Source organism: Prenolepis imparis, unplaced genomic scaffold (assembly GCF_030444845.1).
Source record: "Prenolepis imparis isolate NDT839.2.m4 unplaced genomic scaffold, iyPreImpa1.0 SCAF_6, whole genome shotgun sequence".
In the NCBI taxonomy this organism is placed as follows: Eukaryota; Metazoa; Arthropoda; class Insecta; order Hymenoptera; family Formicidae; genus Prenolepis; species Prenolepis imparis.
In genome coordinates this window covers 11,865,365-11,892,154 of record NW_028141164.1, presented here as the reverse complement: position 1 = coordinate 11,892,154, position 26,790 = coordinate 11,865,365, and the positions used below count along the sequence as shown (strand labels likewise).

Sequence of the window (26,790 nt, the reverse complement as noted above, 5' to 3'; positions counted from 1 at the left end):
GAGATGGGAGCGAGATCAGAGAGGGTTGAACGGCGAGGATAAAAAGAGAGAGAGAAAGAAAGGGGTAAAAACGAGAAGGCAAAAACACAAACGAACAGGAGACCGGGAGGAATGGGGTGGTTGATGATGGAGGGATAAACCGACTCGCGGGAGAAACGATCTGCGCGTGACTAGAAGAACGAAGACGGACGGAATAGCACAATTCGAAAGTTATAAAAGAACTTCTTTCTGCTACTTAAGGGAAGGACGTCGGCGAAGGTCCTGGCGGGAGGAAGAGGGTGGGGAAAGCGGTGAAACGAGAAACGGCGCGGCGGTTCTCGCCAAAAAGAGAGCAAACCACTCGACGGACTTCCCGCTGGACCTGGCCAAGAGCGTGTAAGGATTCTCGACCGTCCCCGGAAGGAAGAGAGAGAGAAAAGAGGAAACAAGACTGACGCGCGAGAAAAACTGGATAGTTGTTAGAGGAGGAGAAGGAAAGAGAGAGAACTGAATTGGTATACGAGGTCATCCCGATGAAACACCCCGGTGTTTGGGAACCAGTTTCTATATCATGGAACTCGCGATTGAACGACGAACGAGCGACGAATGGGAAACAAAACGAAGTTTTCCAATTTGAGAAAGTTCTATGAGCGTTTACACACATTTCTACGCATGTGTGCTCGTGGACAGGTGAGCGGAGCGATAACGATTGGTGATAATCGAGTGTGGTAATAGGTAACGCATTATCATATCATATCGCATTAGTCAAATAATGGAACAATATTATTGATTGAATCATTATGACATATCGCGTGTTTGACACACGATGACATGTCGATTGATTATTATCAAGTTCTCGATGCATTTTGAGAAATTTGTACGGAGACTTGACGATTGTAAAAAATGTTATAAAATTATTAATATTGCTGCATTATGATAGATATTTAATTAAATTATATATATATATGTATAACATCTAATATTTAGATATAATCTAATATTTAGAATATTTTAGATAGATCTAAGAGAGATAGATTTAGAAGATTTAGATCTAATATTAAAAATATTTTAGATTATACTAAAATATTCTCTACTTTAGATAAATCTAGCTAAGTGAGGTAGATTTAGAATAGATATAATATTTAGAATATTTTAGATTATTCTTTATATTTTTACACATTGTTATCTTACTCCCCCCCCCCCCTAAGATATATAATTGTATGCTAATAAGGAAGAAATTGAGAACTCTAAGGATTGTGTGAATTTCACCGGCTGTTCATTAGCATTTCATAACAAACCGGCACACTTCACAAAATGAGAAGGTGGTAATTAATTATCATGGCAGTGATATAATGTAATCTGACGTAATAAATAATAGCTGCATTTCTCACTGTCTATTTAACCATAACTATGCTCGAAAAAGAGAAAGGCTCACAAAGTAAGAATAGAAATATTTAATCTGTGAAACATATCAAAGATCTCTATTCTTACTTGTGAGATTTTCTTTTTGTTAAATAGATGATAAAAAATACAGTTTTTATTTATTTACGTCAGATTACATTAATAATTGAAACAATCTTAAAAATGTAATTCTCATGTATGAATTTTCTATACAGTATAGATCGCCGGAAACGTGAACACGTTATTAATTTTCCAAATTTCAAAATCAATTTTCTCGAAAACGAAAAAACCTCTCATATAAAAAGAAAACAAATTTAACTCTACGTTTTCAATTCATTTAAAACGCTTCCTTCCATTACTAAATTTCCCGGTTCACTCTCTGTGCAGACACAATTTAAGTCTCTACAATATTTTCTTCGCAAGAGATAATACTACACTACTTCAATTGTCAGCGTAATATAATAAAAAAATGTGTGCCATCGCCTGATGATGATGAAAGTGAATAAATGTCATTTTTTTTAACTATAAAAATGAGAGAGGGAGAAGAGATAAAATAGAGGGGTGTGAAAAATTGCGACCCTACGGACAGGTAGAATTAAACAGTGTCGACATTCTCGTATTCCAATTAAGTTGCGAGCGACTGTTCCTATTTATTTTCCATCAATTACATCCAGCGCGTGCCAATTATGCAAACAGACGTGTAATCTCGTTTGCTCGCAGTTAGTAACGAAAGTGAACGAGCTATCTTCTATATGTATTTTATGTAAAATCGCTCCAATGAAAATATGGGCGTCCTATATCGCAGCAAACGCGACAGTAACGCGATTTCGAAATCAGATATAATATATTATTAATGAAATAAGAATAAATGTACCTATGTGTCCGATTGTAAAATATTATATATAAAATTTAAACTGAATTTATTTAAGGAATTTAAACTTAGAATTGTAGAATTTTTATTACTTTTTTATTGCTGCTTTTATCTGCGATATTAATATATTAAATAATATAATATAATATATTTTATATTATATTATATATTAAAAAGATAATATAATATAATAATATATATATTAAATATATATTATAAATTATACATATATATATAAATATATATATATATATATAAATATTATATATTAAGTTAATTATATTAATATTTATATATAAATATTATATTATATATTTAAAAAATAAATGAACATATGTTGTGTTATTTCTAAAAATAAAGAAAATCGCGAGTTGCTGCTAAAACGATTGATGCATGCAAATTCAGCATCGCCGAAAGAAAGGCTATTTATTCTAATTATCATATGGAATATCTGCAGCATGTCCGATAGAAGAGAAATACTGGAGCGAAATCTCAGAACGAAGATTTAGCGAGCAAACAATGAACCGGGAGCGAAATGCGCCCCCGATTTTAGGAATTGATTTTAATTACGCAAACACGTGTCCGAGATCTTGCGCGCACTTCCGGTCTAGACTGCGAAAAGTGTGCGTCGGTCTAATTTGATATTTCAAAGATGTAATTTAATTTTTCTTTTTCAATTAAATTATTATATCCTTTCTAAAAAAGCATGTTAAGTCAATGCTCGCAAGTATTGTTGCCTCTTTTCCGCGATGCTGATTGGCTGTCTCGATTCGCGTTGTGCGTTATATTCGTAATATCGAGAGGCTATCATCGCGAGGGTTAGCAGTTTGACAGTTTGTTCAAAATAAAATTAAATAAAATAATAATATATTTTAAATAATATGTTATAATATTTTAAACTCGATTAATATTTTTGATAGTTATCAGCTGATTTCTGTCAAAAATATTAATCGTGGATAAGGTATTATAACATATTATTTATAACATATTATTTTATTTTATTTTATTTTGAACAAACTGTTAAACTACTAACCCTCGCGACAACAGCCTCTCGATGCTACAAATATAACGCACAATGCAAATCGAAACAGTCAATCAGCATCGCGGAAAAGATGCAACAATACTTGCGAGAATTGACTTAACATGCCTGTTTTAGAAAGGTATGTCATAATATTTTAAATTCGATTAATATTTTTGACAATTATCAGCTGATTTTTGTCAAAAAATATTAATCGCGAATAAGATATTATAACATGTTATTTAAAATATATTACCATTTTAATATTTTCAACATATTATCTACACTCCCATTACCGCTATATAAAAATGTTATAAAATAAACAATTTCTCACTCACCGATACGTGCAATAGACGACGCGTGAATCGGACTGTGTATCGCAATGCTACCTGTAACAAATAAAATACATACATATATTAGAATAATCTTATTATTTCGCATTATAATAAACACAATATAAATATAAATATGCAAGTTAGAATATTTAATTAGCAAATTTTCGCTTTATTAATATTTCTTGACAGAAATCAGCTGATTAAAGGGTTAATTTGTTAATTTTTAAAATAATAATATATTATAAAAATTAAAATAATGTTAAATAATATTATAAACTCGATAAATATTTTTGACAGTTATCAGCTGATTTCTGTCAAAAAATATTAATTAAGTTTAAACAAACTTTATACAAAAATATCATTCTTTTTTATATAAAATCTAGGAATGGCGCGCGCTTGTGTTGTTCTAGTCTATTAAATTAACAAAAACGCATATTTTAAAAAATGTTAAGTTTTTAATTTTCCAAATTTCAAAATCAATTTTCTCGAAAACAAAACTTCGTATAAAAAAAACAAATTTAACTCTACGTTTTCAATTCATTTAAAACGCCTCCTTTTATTACTAAATTTCCCGACTCACTCTGCGTAAAGACAATTTAAGTCTCTACAACATTTTTCTCTGTCTTTCCAATTGCAGAAAATAATACGGCAATAGAAAGAAAGATTCTTATAATGCAGTTGCTTTCATTGTGCGTGTTTCCCCACAGGCGAGATAAAAATAAATGAGTGACTTAAGTGCAAGAGCTGAAACATCTTTTTACAATCTTCGCGTGGCAGCAAACTTTCGCGAAACTTTACGGCGACTTTCCAGAAAAGTGCCGCAAAAAAATTATGCCGTTATTACGATTTTTGCAATGAGAGGCGAAAACGGTACGAATTGTACGTATTTTCGTAAAAGCATGAAAAATCGCGACAAACATTTACCTACTTTTGCGGGCGAGAATTCGGGTTGTAGCGGGTGAGATTGCACAAAAATCGAATAATATCGAGTAATAAGAAATTGGTCGAACACCAACAGACGTATATGTATGTATGGATGAAGCGGAGCAAACCCCGGTGTATTATCGAGGAAAGTTCGCGTGTTTCTACAAAGCGCAGGGAGCAATGAGAGAGAGCAAAGTTTAAAGATTCTCGAGCTTAAGTTGAACATACGAAGAGTACCAATCAGAAACTTCCCGAGTAGTAGCAGCAATTGTGTGTACTGAATCAATCAGCGCGCTTAAAAATTTTGTGTTATTGAAGTGCACAGGGAAATCGGTCCAATTTCAGTTAGTTCAATCTTTGATGCTGTATAGATTAGAATTTTGTTCAACAATGTTCCGTGGAACAATATTTTTTCGATATTCCGCAAAATCTATTCCGGAAATTATCTTTTTTAATCTTTATTCCAATGCAAATCAATTTCAAATATATTCTCAATTAAATTCATGTAATATTATGTAAGATATTTTATAATTATTTTCAGAATTTTAATTTTTTCTTTCTTAACTTCTTGATATTTTGAATTTTTTTATTATTAAAAAGGAATATGTTGCTACATATATGTATATAATATACATATGATTTATTTTTATATTTTTATTTTATATATTTATATATTTTATATATATATATACATATACATATATATATTTCTTTTTAACAATAAAAAAATTCAAAATATCAAAAAGTTAATAAAGAAAAAATGAAATTCTGAAAAAAATTATAAAATATCTTGGAAAAGCTATTAATTGTTCAAAAGATGAACAAAAAAAAACAAAGAATAAATCAACATAATATATATAAATATATCAGAAACGAGATAATCTATTGCAGATTTTTTGTCTGCACCGATAAAAACGAAGATTATTCGAAGGAAAAGCGCGAGAAGGGTTTCTCCGAACTTTCTCCATGTTTGCTTTTATCGAAATTTAGCTCAGACTTAACTCACCCCCGATACCCTCGATATCACGCAGACGAGAGAAGCTGAGAAGGAGCCAGAGACGGTGGCGTGCGAAGTAAATGAAGAAAGTGCCATATACGGAGAGCAAGTTACGTTACGTCTAGGACAAAACACGCGACTGTCATAAATTTCTTCGCCGCCCCCTGCCATTCCCCATCCCATCCTATCCGCCCGGCTTCGCTAATGAAACGAAGCGACGGCTAATGAGGCTAACGAGGGAGTTTCCTTGGCAAGGTTTACTGCACGCTACCTCCGGTTACGATCCTCGCGAGAAAACGTATCCTACAAGTCGCGCATGTAAAGATACCGTCCCGCTGTAATGGCTCAGGAGAGTGCCACCTAATTTCGCGTCACCGCTTATTAAAATGTATCTTTCGGACACGCGCGACCAAGTTTCTCAATGAATCTTATTAACCCGTAGCGAATAACAGATGATCTTTAGAACGTGTTTGCAGAAATGCTGAGAATGCGCGAAAATTTCTTTTAGAAAGTGAGAGAGTATTCTCTCGATATTGAAAGCGTTTGAGAGTCTTCAGCTTCGACAAAATTGAACAAAAATCGTATAAAAAAAGAGATATTACCCTCGATTTAGTGTTTCACGATTATTTATTAAGGGGCCTAAGTAAAGCTTTTGAGAGAAAGAAGGGGGGTCTAAATTTTCTTACGCTTTCTTACATGGGGAAGGAGGGGTTGAAATAGTTCTTACGTAAGATTTTTGAAAAAATATTCCTCTGATAAAATAAAATCTACAAATTTTTTTCGCCAAAAAAATCATAAAGGTTTTCATTTTTATTCATTGATTAGTTTGTCTTTATCAATTAATTTTAACTATTGTATAAAAATAATGAAAATGTAACTTGATATATTTTAGAAAAAGACTTGCTTGATACAATAAATGTCTTCCAATTTCATATCACTCATGTTTATCCAATTCTTTATCTCTAAAACAGGAACAAAATATTTAAAAAATACCTTAAAAAATACCTTATTAGTAAAATTGTCATATATTACGTAAGAAAGGGGCTTTTCACAGAAAACCTTACGGTTTCTTACGTAGGAGAAGAAGGATGATAAAAAATTATAAAAAAAGTTATGTAATTTAGAAATGACTTCTTACGAAACTTCGGTAAAATCTATTCCTTTAAACGCCTCGTGTGCGAGTTTAAAATTCATATTTTCTCCAAATTCCAAAAATGTAAATGATCGATTCTCCCGCTTTATATGTATGTGTTGCTATCGACACGCCCTGCCATTTTCCGGGAAAAATGATAAATTTCTCTCTCTCCCTCCTCTCTCTTTCTGGCATGTGCGACAGACGTGAGCGTAAAATGTTTTCCATCAGCGACTTTTAAGTAAGGTGTCCTTCCTGCGAGTGAGTCGCAGTCGCGACAAGAGAGATATACATCTTCGCGAAATGGATTCTCGAGAGAGAGGAAGGTGAAGATGAACGCGAGAGCAGAAATGGGTGGGGCTTGACGAAGGAATTAGAGAAAAGGTGACCATGGTCTAGGTGAAATCATTTAATCAAATTCGTGCTCGATACATGAGCGATATGTGTGCGTGGATAGAAAGGTCAGGAGATTATGTCATGATCAATTTAGTCGCAAAAGACGCGTCTTAACGATCGTCATCGATTAATTAAACGTTGAGGAGCGATAGAATTAATAAATAACCAGCGAGAAACTTTATTAATTTATCTAGAAGTTTGTACGATAATATACAATGGTGTATAATTAAATTTTAATGATTAGTTGCAAAATTCGCCGATAACTACATACATTCATCGTTATAAAATTATAAAGAATGTATCTTATTAAATGCGTTGAATCTGGATCTCTCTTGTGTATTTCTTCGATTTTGAATAAAAATAAAGAGTCTCAAACGCTTGCAATATTAAGAGTGTTTTTTAAACAATATTTTTTTAATAATAAATTATCAAAAAATTTTTTTAAAAAATGAAAATTCTGGAAAAGTTATAAAATATCTTGCAATATTGCGAATATTTTTTTAAATCTCATTTAACTCTCTTGTTTTAACAATAAATTGTCAAAAAATTAAGAAAGAAAAAATAAAAATTCTGAAAGAAATTAACTGAAGAAAATTAATTATCCAGAAATTAGGAAAATTTGTTATAAACATTTTTAAAAATATGCAAGATATGTGTTACTTCTCTCGATGGACTGCCGCTTACAGTCACGTGCCGTCAGATTGCAATCGTCTTATCTGGCGACCTCGTTTCGACGCGTGACGGCGAGAAGAGATCTTCATCCTTCTCACGCGAGTGGCCACGTGTAAATAATCTTAAACTGTCACGCGCACATGGCGCGAGTTGGAGTCTATATGTATCTCGCACCCCGCACGTATACAGCCGCCGATATATATATGCGCTGCTATCAATAAAGCAGAGATTGATGCGTTTGAAATTTCTCTAGAGATCAATCACACAAAGAGATCGCCCAAGCATAATAGCCGAATCGCATAATCGTGATAAAAACGAAAGCTGACAAAATTTTGGCAATATTTGTTTCTTTTTTTTTTTTGTTGTTGACATATGTAAATTATATTTTCTTAATTAGGCTTCATAAAAACAATAACATTCCAACGACATATTAAAGAAGTTTCACGGTTTTACATATTATGACATCGACTTGATAAAATAATTTCTGGCAAAATATATTTTTTTAAATAAATCTTTGAAAACAAAATTTAAATCAAGGATAATAACGTGTCAAATTTTTTTTTTTTTTTGCACAATGTAAATTATATTAATTAGGCTTTGTTTAAATTTAAGATTATTAACCTAACCTACCCTCCAATATTCCAACATATATTGATAAAATGTGTTTCTGTTATGAAATCAACTTGATATAATAGTTTCTGGCAAGGTATAATCACTCGAATAAATCTTGAAAATCATGACACGTTCAAAATAATGATATAAATAACGATACGATTTTATAAATAACGATGATCGGAATAATCGATAAATGTAAAAGACAAGAAGAAAATACGTAAAAAAAACAAAACTAAACGTTCTCTATTGAGATAGCTACCTAAAAGTTCAAAGCAAAAATAATTCTTGTTATTGCGCAAAAATAATATTTATTTAATGAGATACCGAAAGTTAAAAAAATGGTTTAAAAATCTTGAGTGTAAAAAAAATTAAAATCGAAGTCTTCTGCGATGATTTGGATAAATTATATCGTCATATCAAGATATAAATTTACGTATACATATATTAATTTTTAATTGTAACATTAATTTTTAAAATCTCGTCCACACCTTTCAAATATTTGTATTACATATTGTACAATACTATAATGATATAATGATATATTATACACGTTACAAAGAAAGAATTAAAAATTGAAAATAAAAATTAGACCAAAATAATAAAACATCTGTAGCAAAATTTTTCTAATAAAAATTTTATTAATAATATTAATCTTGTCGCATTGATTGTTTCCTGCTTGTACTACATCAATTAGAGCTTAATTGCCATACTGGCAACTAATTGTCAACCTATTGACCGATCGTGTACCTTTCATGATTAGCACAATTGATTGCACTTGCAATATCAGTATTAAATAGAGTTATATTACATCTTCATCAAAATAATTGCAGTAAATATAATTATTTTCATGAATAATATCGAAGAAGTAAAATGATTAAAACCGATGTTGTTAAAGCATTTCCGTATTCATTCTTCAATTACGATCTGAATATTAGGTACTTGATAAACACGTGATATATATATAATATAAATAGCCTATTTCCCATTAGTTTTATATATATACATACATGTTTATGCGCAGTTTTTATGCATCTTTTTATAACAATCTTATTTACAATCTTATTTAACAATCTTTTTTTTTTTTATTTTTTATTTTCCATAACAATCTTATTTTATCTAACTTAACTTTCATCTAATTTTTACCTAACCTGCCAAAAAAGATGGACAAATTCTTTACGTATTTCTGTTTCGATTCTAGAGCAAGAAATTTAAAAAAATTAAAATTTTCTAAATTCTTTGCGTAATAATCTGTGTATGCAGATACTTTTTAAATCTAAGAATAATATTTTTTCTATCTCACACACACATTCTTTTGCTGAAATATTTGACAAATTAACACGCCGTTAACCATCACGATTTTTAATGCTTGCATAGACATCTAAAGATTTTCCCAGATATAGCATAAATTTCTATTATAACGTCTAATTTTTTATTTTTAGGGGGGTTAGAGGGGATTTTTGGAATTAAAATTCTCGAATTGAGATTGTTCCTTAATAAAGTCTTGGCGGTGTACCAAGCAAAATGTGTGCCCCGTGCACAATTAGTTAATTCCAACGAAAAATTAATTTTCGTTGGAATCGACGCACCGACATCCGCGTACGGCTCGAATAACCTATCTATTACCGATTTATATTTGATATGTATCGAGCCTTTATATTCTTAGTGTTTTTATTTTTGTTTACAAGCATTTTTGGTTTGTTTAGAATTTTGGAACATACAATATGATTTCACGGATTAAGTAATATTATGATTTAAATAAGATTTTCTTTGCATAAAACAAATATTAATTTATTCTTAAATTGAAATTGATATTGTAGTGCGATATATATACTTGTTTGGGATAAATTGATGTTTTCTAAAATCGAAATAGAAACACGTGCAAGAATTTGCATCTTCTTTAGTAAGTTAGACAAAAGTCAATCGATATACTTTTATGGAATCGGATAAGAAATTTCATTTTTATATACGTTTTATTTAAAATTCTCTGTGAATAAAATAAAAATATTTTAATTTAGAGATTCAATAAAATTTAAATATCGATTAATACTTAGGCTGATATATTTCTATCTGGGCAAAGTGTTTTTAAATATTCTGCTTAATATAAAAAACGAAAAAGAATTTAAAGAAAGCTTTAAATAAAACAGTAAATTAATGAGAACGGCTGTATTTACTACTTAAATTAGGCACGTGTTCTTACATCACTATATACCTCTAATTAAAATTTTTTTGGATGATTTCTCAATCGCATTCTTTTGAAGAATTTAATTGGCTTAAATGAATAAAATTTTAGAATTATTCCTACGTAGAAAATGTCAAATATGCATAACTACTAAATATCAATTAAAAATCAGTCCTACGCTGTACATTCAACCAGAATCCACCTTCCGGCCTCATGGACAGATTTTTCTTACAATATCTTAAGGGTAATACAGTTCTAGCGCACGGTTTCAGCTCGCATCGTCTTAATAAATGAAATAGCAAGAGTTTTACTTTCAGAGTAGCGAACCTATCGCCTATACACATCCTCGATCCCAATCCGAACGGTATGTAATGATACGATCTGTGATACGTTTTATTGTTCAAAAATCTATCCGGATCGAACCTCTCCGGATCATCGTAATACTTGTCGCTATGATGAATCGCGTAAACTGGGATCCAGCAGACCATACCCTTCTCCATGACAAAGGGCTTCTCGCCCGGTAACGCGGGCGGCAATTCGTACGTCGTGTCGCACATTCTCTCGATGAAAGTCGACGGATAAAATCTAAGAACTTCTTTCACGAACGCGTCTAAATATTCGAGACGATTGATAATTTCGTACGTTATTTCCCCGGTATCCAATTCCTCCAGAGCCTCGTCGATCTCTTGTTGCAGTCTGGCCTGAATCTTGGGATTAGCCGCGATCTCGAAAGCGGCAAAGGATAACGTGCTCGAGGTGGTCTCGTAACCGCCGAAGAAAAAGACGAACGCTTGCGCGGCTATATCGTCCGCATTGAGCTTCCTTTTGCCCTCTTTGTTCTGGATATTTATCATCAGTTGTATCATATTCGAGCGTGTAATGTCTTCGGCGCTCAACATGACCTTAACAATGTTGCGAAAGAAGCTCGACACCTGATTGTTTACAAACTTCAGCTTCAAAAGTCGCCAGAGTGTCGGGAAGGTCCGAAAAAAGATAAACTTTGCCACTCGAGTTGCCGATGTGCCGACGGCGTCCTTACCGTAAACATAGAACTTGTTCGTCGGATCTTTTATAGAGTCGACTTTCACTCCGTAGACGCACGTGGCGATGATGTCGCTTGTATATTTCGTGAATACGTCTTTCATATCTATGTCACTCTTATCCGCTGGCAGCGTCGATAGAAATTCACTGAAAATCTGAGCACATTCCGACATCAATGGGAACATGATCTTCATTTTGCCGGAGGAAAAGCAGGAACTGACCATATTTCTCATGTTACGCCCCTCTTCTCCGTGAAGGCAGAACAAATTCTTCGCGATCAGAAATTCATTCGAGGCGTTGAAGATGGAACGATTGGGAAACGCGTTGAAGTTCTTAACGAAGATGGCCTTAATTAGCTCCATGTCGCGGATCAAGACTATCGGATTTGTCATGGCGTAAAATCCAAAGTACTTTGCGTCCGGACGGAATTTGTACATCTCACAGATAAAATCGGCAAACGATGTTCGACGGAATATGACAGGCACCATGGAGCCGAAGATCGGAACGGACGGCATATGGATAACACCACGTTTTCGAAAAAAATTGCTATTTCTGCAGAGATACAGAGCACCAAGAACGCTCATAACCATTGACAACACTATCCACCAGTATTCCATGTTCTCTTCGATATTTTTTGAAAATTCTTTATTTGAAACTTCACCAGAAATGAGCAAACAAACGTGAAACTTGGCTTTGTAGTATCGCTAGCGCCGCGCGTGATATTTACAACGTGGATCGTCACTGTTCTATAGTATGGTTATATGGTGGTTCAAATGTATTCACTTTTATACCACGGATTCTCTTTCTCCCCTCCCAGCCGATGGCTGGGTTCTTAGGTTCAGCTAAGATGAAGAGAATACACCAATCAGATTCGCGAATTTTAGAACAGTTACAAAGCTGCTTTTTCTGCTGAACGCGGCCAATCTTTCAGACCAACTTAAGGCGGGTATTTCAAACTCGCTTTGTATTATGGGATCTATTGTATTAGGTCGGGTTTACAATAGATATAGACCGTGTTCCAAAATTGACTGCCAGTACTGAAAATCTATAGTTCACGTCACATATATTATAGATTTTCAGTACTGGCAGTGAATTTTGGAACACAGCTATAGTAAGCCTTAAGAAATTGACCAATTACAGTCGAGTATTCTCCTCATACTTGAATGTAATTGGTCAATTTCTTAAGACTGATCACGTACAGTAAACTGAATAAGTCACACTTCTATATTATTTTGAACTTGTAAAGATAACGTTTTCTGATACGCAACAAATGTTTAAAAATATATTAAACTAACACATTAACAGTAAATATTATCAAATAATATAATAAATTAGTATTGATGATATTTTGTCCGGTATAGAGATTAATAAATTTTTAATTCTTTCTTTATGTATCTTAACCTCCCCCCCCCCCCGTAATGCACAATTACGAGGGTAAGTCAAAAAGTAAAGGGACAAATAAAGAAAAACACATTAATTTTAACCTATGTAAAAAATATCATTTTTCGACATAATCCCCACCAACATCGATACATTTGATCCACTACTTAATAAGCTTCTGTATTTGGTGGTTGTGCACTGTTAATGTTATTGCTCATTATTAATTAATGCATGATATTAGTATCTGTATCTAGCGACATGTCATACAAAATAAAGTTAAGTATTTTTTAATGTAATGTTTAATTTTATTCAAATTGATTTTAAATTTTCCTTAAGTTTTGAAATAATTAATTTTGTTTTGCTTTTAACTTAATTTGACTTTATATTATTGATTTTACTTATAAATAATTGTTTTTGTTTTAATGTTTTCTGCTCTCTATTCTGAGTCGTATAATTTATCTTTTTTGCAATAAAAACGCGGATTTGCTTAAATCGGGAAAAAGAAAAAAATCGTGGAGTTTACAAGACGTAACAGTGCGTTTCAATATTATAACATCAAAATATAAAAAATTTATTGCGTTAATTTTTTTTATTCATATATAAATTTATTTTTTTAATCTGACTCAACTTGTCACCTTATCCACTACTAAAAGTCATCTTACTTACATTTATAGGATCAAAATGAGATTGACACTTCTTTAAAAAAACCTAAATTTAAAAAAATTCTAATTTATTTATCAATTTTTCTAGTTTTATAAATAATAAGTAAAATTTTCGTAAATCTGAAACAATGGATCTTTATTTTTGTCGTCGCAAAAATTAAAAAAAACCGACAGATTTTAAGATCGTCACATTTTATCCTCTTTTCTGCTATTCTTTCATGCTAGGAACATATTGTATATGCGTGAATGTCGGAACGGATAGATTACGAACGTATGCGTATCTAAGAGAAAGTGTGTGTGTGCGCGTGCATGACGAGTCGATGAGCGAGTGAGAGTGTGCAGGCTTATCCGTGCGCGTGAGTGAAGGATGAGTTAAGAGAACCCCCAAAACACGTAACAGTAATGAAGAAAAGGCAGGTAGACAAATTTTTTCTCCTAAAAGACTCGTTTTTTCAGAAGCAATATTTCTTTAAAACTCACAACAAAGATTTCTCACACAGGAATGCATTACCTTCGAGTTTCAAAGAAATTTTATTCTTCAAAAAGAAAAATGCTTTTAATAGAAAACTACTTAACGTTATATGTATATATGTATTATATATATACGTACATATATTATTTAAAAAATTTAAATTTTATTAGAATCTTATATGTGTTGCATGCAAACTTTAGAGATAAACTACATATATCGGTAAAAAAATTAATGAGCAAATATTGCAAAAAAATAACGATTTTCCATAATCGATTATGCAATCGAGAATCGATGGTCAATAAAATATTTTTTACGTTTCTGATATTTTCAATTGAATTAATTAATATACATAAACAATTAAAAAATTGTGATTGCTTTAAAGGATAATTTAAAGGATAAGAAAAATTCTTCGATTTTCTTATTTAATGACGAAAATGATACAATTTAAACTTTCCATCTATTGTTTTTGCATGTTTATAGATTGATATATTTATAATATTTTCGAATCCTTTATACTCTTATATTAAATTCTTATAAAATTCAAGATAAGACACGCGCTTATGCTCTCTGCAATCGGTAGATACATACGCAGTATCGCAGTTTTCGTGTTTTTGCAAGCAGAAAATTAATTACGCGAATACTTTGTTGCCATCACTTTAATTTGTATTATTTTCTCTTGTCTTACTAATTTCTATTCATAATGGCTTCGATAACGTGCTTACCAGAAGAAATGATAGTTATTACTCTCTGTTATAATAATATCACTATTGAGGATATCATTAATTTCAGATACGTGTGCAAGCAATTTCTGTATGCAGCCAAATATAACAAGTTTATGGAAAGAAAGTTTCTTCAGAGGTAATTCTTTTTGTTTGTAAATTTTTTTACATTAACCGCACAATCTAATATTTATGCGGAAGATGTATTTTATAAAAATAAAATAAATAAAAAATATTAAAAATATAATGTAATAAAACAAATAGTTACACTAATAATAAATTTTAAAACGGGCAAGATTCCCATAACTTTGGCGCTTTCCCACATTTTCACTGTGAGTTGTGAAAGCATTCTTGTCCAATGGGGGGAACATGGGAAAAATATTTGAAAAATTCTAGGCTCAATAGTTTCCAAGGAGCGTATCCCGTTTGGGCACGTTTTATTGGACACTGCTCGACTGGACACACACATTGCACGATTGGACACGTATGGATTTATTACACTAATTTTTACGTAATGCGAATAATCGTCCGATGTTCTCAAGTGCGGAACGAGGTCTATCTTTGCAAAATTCCACATGTGTTTGCAACTTTCCACGCATGGCTAAAATTTAGTTTAGGTGGATCTCGCTTTACATACTTTTTAGATTCAAGTAACAATTTATATTTTAATTGTAACACCATATTATACATAAAAATAAGTGTAATAAATTTAAACGTGTCCAATCGTGCCGTGTCCAATCGAGCGGTGTCCAATAAAACGTGTCCAAACGGAGGTCACCCGTTTCCAAGATATAGCAACAATATGAATTGATTGCAAAACATTAAATTTACAAAATAAGTAATTAAGCAGAAAGAAGGTAACTTTATATGTATGGATCACTCAGGACGATGACGTTGATAACATATATCAAAGATCAAAGTCATGAAGTATATGAGGTTACCTTCTTTCTGTAAAATAATTAGTATATAATTTATATATAATTCAATATTACTTATTCATGATATTTGTATGTTATATTACTGATTCATAATATTATATATTAATTGTGGAATTTTTAAAATATATTTTCCCGTATTTTTCGCTAAAATTTCCTTCGGAAATCACCTTTACATTACGACACCAAAGTTATGAGAATCTTGTAAAAATTAATTTTTAAAAGTTTATTAAAATATTTTATATTTCAATTTCAGATGGTCTTCTGCGAAGAAACTTTATGACAAGCAATCTAAGGAAAAGAGAACGAAGAGAAGAATAAAAGGTACTTAAACTTTATAGAAACAGGCATAAATTGTGCAAGAGAATTACGAAGTTATGTATCTCAAATAATACATGACTATTATGATGGCGATGATATCAATCGATTATATCGGGTGTTAAAAAAGTGGCGGATACGCTGTATAGGGGTGAATTCCTGAGGTTATTTGGAGACGATTTTTCCTCAACGAAAATGTCGAGAGAAGTCATCATTTTTTGCAAGCTCCCAATTTTTGCCATCATATATCTTGGTAACTAAGCCTTAAATTAAAATTCTATTAAATTAAAGTCGACTTGAAATTAATTGAAGAATGTAGTTTTGTTAATATTTTAATTCCACAATACTTAGTTTACGAAAAGCCCTTTATTTTCAATTACTTATAACTTGAAAATTATTGGTGCCTCGACATTTTCACTGAGGAAAAATCGTCTCCAAATAACCTCAGGAATTCACCCCTATACAGCGTATCCGCCACTTTTTTAACTGTGTATAAAAAGCATTGAACATATATTTCATATTCGTATACATTTTGAAGATGAGTTTAATGAAATTATTAAGCCTGAAAATATCCTAAAATATTATTTCTTTATTGGTGAATTGAAAAATAAGTTGGTTACACAATCTTCACGGTAAGATTATTAATATATATATATATTATAATTCTATTAACTTTATAAACTTGTGTATATTAATTGCACAGTTAATATGTAAATTTTTCAGGAAACCTGATTGCGATCTAACCGAAAAATTTTATATCAATATAAAATTATTTCAATATATAAGGGAATATTTGGTGAGGAACACATGGGAAAGATTTAAAGAACAATCTCGCAGAAAGCAGCTTTTGGAAGAGATTGCTACTATTGCGGTACAAATGATGCAATCTGAAAAGGATATAATTTACTCATGCGTAAAAGCATCATTAGATAGTATCGCACAAGAAGTACTGAATTGCCTCAGAGAAAAATATCCCGACCATTAGATATTTTCGATATTCCCCGAAAGTTCTTCCTATTGGAGAAACAACAATATTGACGATAATTGTTGGAACGAAGCAGAAACAAAGCAGATTATGGATGTACTGGAGGAATATATTTTCGGTAAATTAAACTTTCGACCATGCAAATCGAAAGACAATTTGGAAACTATGTGTATAGATTGTAAGTTATTTACAGATTATAATATAATTATAGCCAACTCTACTAGTGTTGCGAGTATGGCCCCATATGTTTGTTATATTTTAAAATTACTCTTGCTTTAATTAATCGTTTTATTATATAATATCTGCCACGGTCTTAAAAAATAAATATGGTGAAGACTTGATTATATTAATAATATATCACAGCGTGGCCAGGAGACTTGGTCTACGTTGCGATATAATAAAACTGACAAATTGCGACTACACTATATTTTGGAAACCAAACTAGTAAGTATAATATTAGATTTGGAATTAGCTGAGCATTTCAGCATTTTTACTTTTATCATGCATACACACATACATATACAATATAATTTAAATTGTTCACAGTGCCACGAGTAATTTAGAAAATGCTAGATGTTTTAATATTGAAAAAATAAGAAATTCCCGGATTGTCTTGTCAACCAATTGTCGCTGTTTAGGACGAACTATACCACAAATCCTTCAGACTGCATTGCAATTCAAGTAAAAATTTTTTTATTTTGTATTAATATTTAATTTTCGTATAAGTTTATCGCATAATCGCGATAAAAATACAAACTGACAAAATTTTGGCAACATTTGTTTTTTTTTTGACATAATATAAATTATATTTTCTTAATTAGACTTCATAAGATTAATAACATTCCAACGACATATTAATGAAGTTTCGCGGTTTTACATGACTTGATAAAATAATTTCTGGCAAAATATATTCTTTCGAATAAATCTTCAAAAACCAGATGCGTTTAAATCAAGGATAATAATGTGTCAAATTATTATTTTTACATAATGTAAATTATATGTTAATTAGGCTTCGTTTAAATTTAAGATCATTAAACTAACCTATCCTTACCAACATATATTGATGAAATTTCGTGTTTCTGTTATGAAATCAACTTGATAAAATTTCTTGCATATATATGTATATACAATAATAGTTTCTGGCAAAGTATAATCACTCAAATAAATCTTGAAAATCATGACACGTTCAAAATAATGATATAAATAACGATACGATTTTATAAATAACGATGATCGGAATAATCGATAAATGTAAAAGACAAGAAGAAAATACGTAAAAAAAAACAAAAATAAACGTTCTCTATTGAGATAGCTACCTAAAAGTTCAAAGCAAAAACAATTCTTGTTATTGCGCAAAAATAATATTTATTTAATGAGATACCGAAAGTTAAAAAAATGGTTTAAAAATCTTGATTGTAAAAAAAATTAAAATCGAAGTCTTCTGCGATGATTTGGATAAATTATATCGTCATATCAAGATATAAATTTACGTATACATATATTAATTTTTAATTGTAACATTAATTTTTAAAATCTCGTGTACATCTTTCAAATATTTGTATTACATATTGTACAATACTATAATGATATAATGATATAATGATATATTATACACGTTACAAAGAAAGAATTAAAAATTGAAAATAAAAATTAGACCAAAATAATAAAACATCTGTAGCAAAATTTTTCTAATAAAAATTTTATTAATAATATTAATCTTGTCGCATTGATTGTTTCCTGCTTGTACTACATCAATTAGAGCTTAATTGCCATACTGGCAACTATAATTGTCAACCTATTGACCGATCGTGTACCTTTCATAATTAGCACAATTGATTGCACTTGCAATATCAATATTAAATAGAGTTATATTACATCTTCATCAAAATAATTGCAGTAAATATAATTATTTTCATGAATAATATCGAAGAAGTAAAATGATTAAAATTGTGACCGATGTTGTTAAAGCATTTCCGTATTCATTTTTCAATTACGATCTGAATATTAGGTACTTGATAAACACGTGATATATATATAATATAAATAGCCTATTTCCCATTAGTTTTATATATATACATATATGTTTATGCGCAGTTTTTATGCATCTTTTTATAACAATCTTATTTACAATCTTATTTAACAATCTTTTTTTTTTTTTTTTTATTTTCCATAACAATCTTATTTTATCTAACTTAACTTTCATCTAATTTTTACCTAACCTGCCAAAAAAGATGGACAAGTTCTTTACGTATTTCTGTTTCGATTCTAGAGCAAGAAATTTTTAAAAATTAAAATTTTCTAAATCCTTTGCGTAATAATCTGTGTGTGCAGATACTTTTTAAATTTAAGAATAATATTTTTTCTATTTCGCACACACAGTCTTTTGATGAAATATTTGACAAATTAACACGCCGTTAACCGTCACGATTTTTAATGCTTGCATAGACATCTAAAGATTTTCCCAGATATAGCATAGATTTTTATTATAACGTCTAATTTTTTATTTTTGTTTACAAGCATTTTTGCTTTGTTTGGAATTTTGGAACATACAATATGATTTCACGGATTAAGTAATATTATAATTTAAAAAAGATTTTCTTTGCATAAAACAAATATTAAATTATTCTTAAATTAAAATTGATATTGTAGTGCGATATATATATTTGTTTGGGATAAATTGATGTTTTCTAGAATCGAAATAGAAACGCGTGCAAGAATTTGCATCTTCTTTAGTAAGTTAGACAAAAGTCAATCGATATACTTTTATGGAATCGGATAAGAAATTTCACTCCGTACTTTCACTTTTATATACTTTCACTCCGTAGACGCACGTGGCGATGATGTCGCTTGTATATTTCGTGAATACGTCTTTCATATCTATGTCACTCTTATCCGCTGGCAGCGTCGATAGAAATTCACTGAAAATCTGAGCACATTCCGACATCAATGGGAACATGACCTTTTGCCGGACAAAAAGCAGGAATTGACCTTATTTCTCATGTTACGCCCCTCTTCTCCGTGAAGGCAGAACAAATTCTTCGCGATCAGAAATTCATTCGAGGCGATGAAGATGGAACGATTGGGAAACGCGTTGAAGTTCTTAACGAAGATGGCCTTAATGAGCTCCATGTCGCGGATCAAGACTATCGGATTTGTCATGGCGTAAAATCCAAAGTACTTTGCGTCCGGACGGAATTTGTACATCTCACAGATAAAATCGGCAAACGATGTTCGACGGAATATGACAGGCGCCATGGAGCCGAAGATCGGAACGGACGGCATATGGATAACACCACGCTTTCGAAAAAAATTGCTATTTCTGCAGAGATACAGAGCACCAAGAACGCTCATAACCATTGACAACACTATCCACCAGTATTCCATGTTCTCTTCGATATTTTTCGAAAATTCTTTATTTGAAACTTCACCAGAAATGAGCAAGCAAACGTGAAACTTGGCTTTATAGTATCGCTAGCACCGCGCGTGATATTTGCAACGTAGATCGTCATTGTTCTATAGTATGATTATACAGTGAGAGAAGAATGTCTTAAGTACAATCTTAAGATTTGATTAACCAATCACAGAGCCGTATTTGCATCTTAAGACATTACTTAAGACGGTCTTGAAATAAGAACGGACTATGAATACCGGCCAATGTCGTCCGTAGAAATGTCAAGGATGCAAAGAAAATGAAAAAAAAAACGAATAAATATGATATTTGATTGGCTGTATATAGACAATATGCATATACATAGGTGTCATATGCATAGAAATTTCGTTCTTATGGATTTTTTCATTTCTATGCATATGTTTATGCTTATGTTTATGCTATATTATAAAAGCAATATGGTGACTTTATGTTCGATGCTCATTGATTCAGACAGTCTTGTGTTATGCATATGCATCTATGTCAATTTGTGTGCGATGGCCTTTAATCATAATGCATAAATGCGAAATAATCGAAAATGCTAATGCATTAATGAATTTTAATACATACCGGGTGTTCAAAATAAAGCGATACAAATTTTTATCTCCATATATTGTTTCTAGAGAAAAATGTTTCAAATAAAAGTTGCAATATATCAAGAAGGATATAAGTTGATGTTACAGGAATGTAAGTGACGGATTTTAAGGTCATTTCAAAATCAACTTGATGATTTTTTTAAATGGAATTACCTTAAGTATTTTATATAAATAGATTCCTTGTAATATTCTACATAAAAAATTATAAGGATAAAATAGCCAACGATTGAATGGTTTACAATATATTTTATATTTTAATCTAACATGTTTTGATATAAAATATAAAATATCTCTAAAATATTTAGTTCTCGATAATCTTACTTTAATATTACTGTATGCATAGAATATAATTAGGCAAATCAATTGGTATAAAGAAAACGCATAGTTATTTTTAAGAAAAAGTATACAATTTGCAACATGTAGCTACATATTTTTTCTTAAAAACAAGTATGCGTTCTCTTTATATCAATTCATCCGTCTAATTATTCTATACATAAAAGTATTAAGGTAAGATTGTCGAAAACTAAATATTTCATGAGATATTTAACAAAATATATCAGATTTAAAATATAACAAATATAACAAAATGTAACAGATTAAGATATAAAATATCTCGTAAACCGTTTAACTTTTAGCTATTTTACCCTTATAATTTTTTATGTAGAATGTTACAAGGAATTTATTTACATAAAACACTAGGGTAATTCCATTTAAAATAATCAAGTTAACCTGAAATAATCTTGAAAACCGCGTCATCTACAAATACTCCTGTAATATCAACTTATGTCACCCTTGAAATACTGCAATTTTTATTTGAAACACTTTTCTTTAGAAATAATATTTTTGGAGATAAAATGTTGTAACACTTTATTTTGCACACCCGGTAGATAGCCGTGTTCGATCTACAGTTAAAAAAACCTAAAGCATCAACATTAATTCTTAGTTTATAGATCTGTTTTTTTTTTCTTTCAGCTAAACTGATTGCGGTTGCCCTGGTTCAGAGTTTATTGTAGAAATCTAACGATATAATTTATATGCCAAATTTTAAAAAAGTCTTAATTTATTGTCATCAAAGAATTGAATATTTTTTCCTTTGTTAAAAAAAAATTTTTTTAAGAAATTTTTCTTTACTAATAATCCCATTCTAATAAAAATGTTTTCTCTTTTCTTTCAAGTTGAATAAAAAAGATAAACTCTGAACTAGTTGCAGCCACTTTTGCTGAAATGAAGACTTTATGATACCGTCGAATTTTCTTGATACATATTCTGTATTCTAACGGTTTAACTTTTTTTCTTGTTCTTCCATTCATATCGTTTTCTTATGTATCATATAATGATGTTAGAATGAAAAATTGAACACTTAAAACACTAAAAAAATCGAGATAAAAAACAAAAGTTTTAATGCCCAAGTTTGATTTTACATTTTTATTAGAATGGGATTATTAGTAAAGAAAAATTTCTAAAAAAAATTTTTTTTTTAACAAAGGAAAAAATAAATTCTTTGATGACAATAAAATAAGACTTTGTCACAATTTAGCATTAAATTATATCGTTAGATTTCTACAGTTATATATCTATATTAATTTTCTCGAATACATAAATAATGTTGACATCTTTTAAATTAAAAAGTAAAATTATTTATCATGTATATATATTATGTATATACACATTTATATACATTTATTTACATTTACTTATATTTTATAAATTTAGCTCTTTATCAATCAAATTAAATTTTGTATTTTAATTCTGAACAGAATTAAAACTATTACATTTTTTTATCACTCATATTTATAGCTAACTATCTGTCTATACTGCTTGTTAATTTATTACATTCTAAAAAATAAATTAACGGAACAGGGTTCTTTTTACTTAAATACCAAGCTATATCTTATTATCAGTTCAATATTTGCGGAATAATTTTGACTCTACGCGACGTAATTTAAACTACCTGTCTCCGGGGAAACAGAATTTGTTCTCCAAATTCGTACAGGGACTATGTGCGTGCAGTTCTTTTTTTCTTTCATCCTCACTTACCGAGAACTCGACGTCGCGCTACGAGAGCAATCAGGGCCCGCAAACAGTTTCCCCGGACCGGAAACTCGATTTGCGAGCTGTTTAATTTCCACCGGTTATTCATTAGCCAATTAGCGACTCGTTATTACGACACGCTGAATTATTAAACATATATGCGCAGGACTACGCACGTTTATACGTCGCGGTCTCCGGATTTCGCGATGCATCGTTTCCCGCAAACGGGAGAAATCGTCTAAACCGTCTAAACGATTTTCGCGCGTGTGCGCTTTCGAGATCGTAAAATTTATCGTTCACGAAAAGTGCATGGAAGTGCGCGTTACTAGAAAAGTCGGGGAGAGAAAATAGCGAGAAAATAAGCGTGTTGAAAAATCTTCAGTTTGATGAAACGACAAGTTAGTCTAGTATATAAATGAAAAAAATTGTCCCTCAATGTTATTCTTAGAAAATATTACTATATGTTTTTCCGTAACCTAAAGAGTGATATAATATATATTAATCTCTCTGCATTTTTTTATTACTGTCGACAAAGCAAATACTGCTAGCAAAAAAAATAATGATAATTTTTTATTTTAAATTCGTCATTGCATGTCACTTAAATATCGTAATTATTCCTTATTCTTACAAAAAAAATGCATGTTATTTCTAAAGAATGTAAATGAAAACAAAATAAATTGATATAAATTAGGAGAAATTTAATCATAAAAATATGTTTTAATATAAAAAAATATCTAAAATCTTTGACAAAAAAATAATAAGTTAATTTTTAATTAATGATAATATTATGGCACATACTATATAAACACATAGCATATACAATTGATTATTATTTTCTAAATGCTTTTAGTATACGACAAAAATTTTTAAATACAAATTACATGAAAAATAAATTCACTTTTACATTTATTGCAAAGCTGGAACATAACAATATTAAAATATTATTACTATAAAATTTGTCAAGAATATTATTGTTTATGAACGATCATGGATTTAATATTTTTTTGTAAAATATAATACGTACCTATATAATATTATTGAATAAAAATATTGTGATTTTTCTTTTATGTTAGTATGATTCTATGTTAGTAAAATTTATATTGTAATTTTTACTATAACATTTTCTTCATGTATGTGTGTGTGTGTGTAACAGAAAAGCAGCAAGAAATATAGAATAAAATAAAATGTAGACCATGCATAGCAAATTAATGACAAAACATCATAATTATTATTTTTTTAACCAGATATAAAACAAAATCTATAGAATATCCTTATTAAAGATCCTTATAAACAGATTGATACACTTCTTTTTTGCAAATACATATTTGCCTTACAACAGCTCAAGATCCGATCGAGATTTAAATCTTCAAAGTTTCTTTATTTATTAATTCTCGATTATATGTGAATATGAGAAAGTAACATTTGTTCCTTTGAATTTTTTCCATTAAACTAAATTAAGCTCTTTATGCCAACATTACGTATACGACAAAATTAAATTCTATAAAAATTCAATAAAATAATTAATTATCTACAATTTATTATAAAATTAGAAGCAGTGCTAAGAGTATTTTATTCAATATTTTATAATTATTATAATTTTATTATTAATCCTAATTTTATTTAATATTACATTTTCACAGAGAGTGCAGTTTCTGATCCATATAATCAAATTTGATCGATTTATTTGATTATATTAGATTTATCAAGAACACAAGATAATTCTATCGCTAAAGAAATATTACCTTTATTTTAGGATTATACAGATTTATAAAAATATTAAATCTCAATCATTTTTAAATTTAAGGTCTTTCTATATAGACGATATATAATTCGTAACAAAATTCAACACAAAGTTCTATTTATAATTCGATACATATTTTAATGTATATGTCTATTTTGATATATATTTGAATTTATATGTATTTTATTATGTGTGTTTAAACGTTTTTTATATTACGTGACACATAAAATATATAAATAGAATTCTATTTTGAATTTTATCGCGAATATAAATCGATTATAAATAATCTAAAGAATCCTCCCCGTTTTATATATAAATGTATGTTTAAAAACATAATTATTTGAAATTGGATCCGATGATAAGTAACACAAACAAAATATCTCAAATGTTCGTTCGAGCTTTTTTTGATTCAGTAAATTTCAGAAATAATCTAATAAGATATCGTTATCTGTCAATGTCGCGATAATCATTTCAGAAGCGATCTTGCGCATCTTAGCATTCGATTCAACGAAAATCAGCATTCGAAGGAGCAAGTCGAAGGCACAATTCGCATCGTATTGCGCGTGAAAGATAATAATGTCGTGAAGCAGAATATCGCGCGACATCGCATCAAAATGTGCGAACGAATTTGACGGAGTCAAGGAAAAAAAATGGATTTAAATAGAATCATTAACCATTTTCTCTCAATAAATTTCGAGTAGATATTGCACTAGAAAATTCAAATTTTATATAAATTTTATTTCGTATAATTTTATGTATTAAAGTACATTTCATATCAGAAAATTTAAATCTTTATATATGCTGGAAGTATTTTGCACAAACAATTTAAAAATTTTTAATTATTATAGAGACATACGCAATTAATTTTTCCTTCCATAATAACTTAATACTTTCGGCTACATATGTAAGTTAAACAGGAGTTAAAAAGAAGTATATAAGTGTGCGCGGAAACATCACGAGAAATTTGTTTGATGAGTTTATTCGCTATGTTCATCGATATATTTGCAAAATGATCGAAAGATAGAGTAGCGCATATGTTTCTCACGACAAAATATAAATTTGGCACATTTTCAAGTTATATAACGATGTTAGAATTTTCATTGCTCCTTCCGCGCAAAATTGTATATTTTAAATATTATTACGAAAAAAAAAGCAGAATGCATCACATAATGTTTCTGAGTTATTTTCCCTAACTAAAAGTTCTAATAATAAAAATTCTAATAAAAAACTAATTGCAATAAGTAATAGACAGACATGATCTAATTGTTCCAATTACTCCGCGCGATTAATTAATTTCTGCGATTAATGACTTATTGTTAATATGCATATTAAGGGGGGAACCTCATTTATCGGGTCAAAAAAATCGAATTTTTGGAAATAGTCTGAATCGATTGCTAAACTATTCAAGAATATTCTCTGAAAATTTCAAGTCGATATCTGCAGTGTTTACGAAGTTACAGCTCATAAAGCGGAGGGGTCGGGTGACGAGTCCAGACCGGTTTGGCGTTTTTTTCTTTTTTTTTTTTTTTTTTTTTTTTCGTTTTTTCAAAACGAGTTCTACGAGGAAGAGGAGGGGTTACTTTATGGAGCTGGAATCGCTGATTAGTATGATACTGCCGTAAGTTGTGAATATATAGTATTGTTTCCAAAACTTTCAACGCGTTTTTCTCGAAACATCATTTTTCGATTTTGTGTACACGATTGAGAAAATTCTACTGAACCGATTTGGCTTTATGACGGTTCATTTTATAGATAATTAAATTCTCTATTAGATGACGTTAATTGTTTTTTGAAAAAAAATTTTTTACATATTTTTTTTCGTATTTTAAAGTCGATTTTTTTAGCGAAAAATGCACTTTAAATTTAAAACTGTGTAAAAACATGCAATTTCAACTTTTTCTTTAAAATACTCGACGTCATCTAGAAGCTAGTATCATAAACTTTACAAAAACTTTTTGTTTTTT

The 26,790-nt window shown here is 30.1% G+C and overlaps 2 protein-coding genes and 1 pseudogene across 2 annotated transcripts in view; all 3 read right to left on the bottom strand.

The window, feature by feature from the left end:
* The window catches only part of LOC145937416 (uncharacterized), an 80,490-nt gene that overhangs the window by 47,610 nt on the left and 6,090 nt on the right, over nt 1-26,790 (bottom strand). The window contains exon 4 of the mRNA XM_083040433.1: nt 3,608-3,658. Coding sequence (XP_082896559.1) covers nt 3,608-3,658 — 51 coding nt within the window. The remainder of the gene's footprint in view (nt 1-3,607; nt 3,659-26,790) is intronic.
* Nucleotides 10,519-12,296, bottom strand: LOC145936993 (cytochrome P450 9e2 pseudogene; annotated as a pseudogene).
* LOC145936994 (cytochrome P450 6k1-like) lies at nt 19,709-20,426 on the bottom strand. The gene has a single exon (XM_083039719.1). It carries the CDS (start codon nt 20,413-20,415, stop codon nt 19,975-19,977), a length of 441 nt encoding a protein of 146 aa, XP_082895845.1. The 5' UTR covers nt 20,416-20,426; the 3' UTR covers nt 19,709-19,974.